This window comes from Penaeus chinensis, chromosome 7 (genome assembly GCF_019202785.1).
Source record: "Penaeus chinensis breed Huanghai No. 1 chromosome 7, ASM1920278v2, whole genome shotgun sequence".
Classification (NCBI taxonomy): Eukaryota; Metazoa; Arthropoda; class Malacostraca; order Decapoda; family Penaeidae; genus Penaeus; species Penaeus chinensis.
Window position 1 is genome coordinate 37,004,061 of NC_061825.1, and position 1,886 is coordinate 37,005,946.

The 1,886-nt window shown below is 36.5% G+C and overlaps 1 protein-coding gene across 1 annotated transcript in view; it reads right to left on the minus strand.

Moving 5' to 3' along the window:
* LOC125027098 (zinc phosphodiesterase ELAC protein 1-like) overlaps positions 1-1,536 on the minus strand; it is a 19,179-nt gene extending 17,643 nt beyond the window's left edge. The window contains exons 1-3 of the mRNA XM_047615913.1: positions 1,514-1,536; positions 371-459; positions 1-27 (exon numbers count right to left, since the gene is read on the minus strand). The exon at positions 1-27 is cut by the window's left edge and continues 260 nt beyond it. Of these exons, the coding sequence (XP_047471869.1) occupies positions 1-27; positions 371-452 (109 nt within the window). The 5' untranslated portion in view covers positions 453-459; positions 1,514-1,536. The remainder of the gene's footprint in view (positions 28-370; positions 460-1,513) is intronic.
* Between the last annotated feature and the right edge of the window lie 350 nt (positions 1,537-1,886).

Sequence of the window (1,886 nt, forward strand, 5' to 3'; positions counted from 1 at the left end):
CACTATCAAAGAGCCAAACGGAGCCATCTGAGGAAAGGAGGGATGTCACCTTTTCAAGCACTAAAGATGAAGGAGGTAAGAAACAAGAGGAAAAGGAATGTCTGAGAATGAAGTGGAGGGAAATGATGAGGAGGAGGAGGAAAAAGAGAAGTGAATAAAGTCCTTCAATATTTACATTTTAGTTTCTATACATATCATGTGATAGAATGACAATCTAAAGTTCATTCTTCCATTTCCAGATGCTTCAAAATATGTCATTTTGGTTAACAAACATTAATTTTATTATAACCATATGCAATCTATGCACATAAAGACTTGAGGGAATAATAAAAGTGTGCTTCATTCTAAATTTTCCAATCAAGTGGCTTACCATCCTGCTGTAGAGCTAAAGATGACACACCACGCTTGGTTGTTGGGTAGCTTGAGCCGGTTCCTAGAAAGTGAAGTTTCATGGTCGATCTGTTTGAGGCAAAATATCTTATTTGATTTATATATACATATATATATTTTCTTTTTGAGTGTGTGTGTATTATGATAACATAAGATATGTAAGGATACCTTAAAATCTATGTAAAATAGCAAGAATTTTACAGCAACAGTACAAACACACATGCATGGAATTAGATGCATGTAGCAAACCCTTTTCATAATCTAAAAAACATATACCAGTTCATATTATCAAACGGTCTTAGGAGTAGAAAAAAATTACAGCAGGAATTCAGAAAACGGTGTATATTATTCTTGTATAAATAATAACACTTGTAAAGCAAGAGATTTTGGAAAATGAATATATTCTGGTATTGCAAATAAAACCACATGTATTTATTCCAGCAATCGTGAAAATAATGCTAACCAGCATATGACAATTATTTGCCATGGAGGTTTACAAGCTTGGTTAATGTTACTAAGAGCGATGCACAAAGATAGAGACAAATGGACACTGCCATCTCATAGGGCATAAGAAATAGAGTAATAAACAACACAGGTACAGGTGCAGCGGACTCCTATTTACCTCAAAATGACAAAAATATCACCACAACACCCTCACACAGCCAGACTTCTCACTGTTATATATTTAGTAAATAGGCTGGAAGTGCTCATAAAGGGAGTTACTTCCCCTTATAATTGACCCCCTGTCTAGAGAATAAATATTACATAGGAAAGGTTAGCTTTGGATTTTTGGGTTTGCATGATACCCTGGTTTTGGACTTCGTTTCTGTAGGGTGTGTCGTTCTGGATAACAAATACCACATGCTTATTCTTGCCAGAAAACACACGGTGAAGATTAGGTACCCTTTGCTTAAGTGTGAACTGTAGGACCATTCCCTTGGTTTTCTTATTTGTCCAATCCTATTCTGGGCTAGAACACAGCATCTATAAATTATCAATCCTGTCTTATATAGAAGTAAAATGGTGCTTAGACTCTCTACAGTTACCCAAATATCCTCAGAAGTCGTTTTAAAGTGTTCTTTCTGTAAAAAATAACCAGGGGAAAAAATATTGAGTCACCCACAGCGGACGTCTCTGTTTGTAAACAAATACACGTTGCTAGGAATCAGCTGGTTCGGTTGCCAACTAGTCACATATGTGGTAATTATGGAAGGATTGGAGGCTTGAAAATGGGTTCAACTCTTAATTATGATTACGACCCTAAGCAGAATAATCTATTAGTCCTCTTTACGCCAACGGTCATATAACGTTGAAAACATCGCTTTTCTCCGATCAGCGAAGTTAAGCGACGTCGGGTCTGGTTAGTACTTGGATGGGTGACCGCTTATGAACTCCAGATGTAGGTGGCATTTTGTGTAATAATTATCACTTGTCAATTTTCCTTGGGCGATTTTTTGTTATATTGCGCACGGCAATGTAGGCTTACACCAATAAAA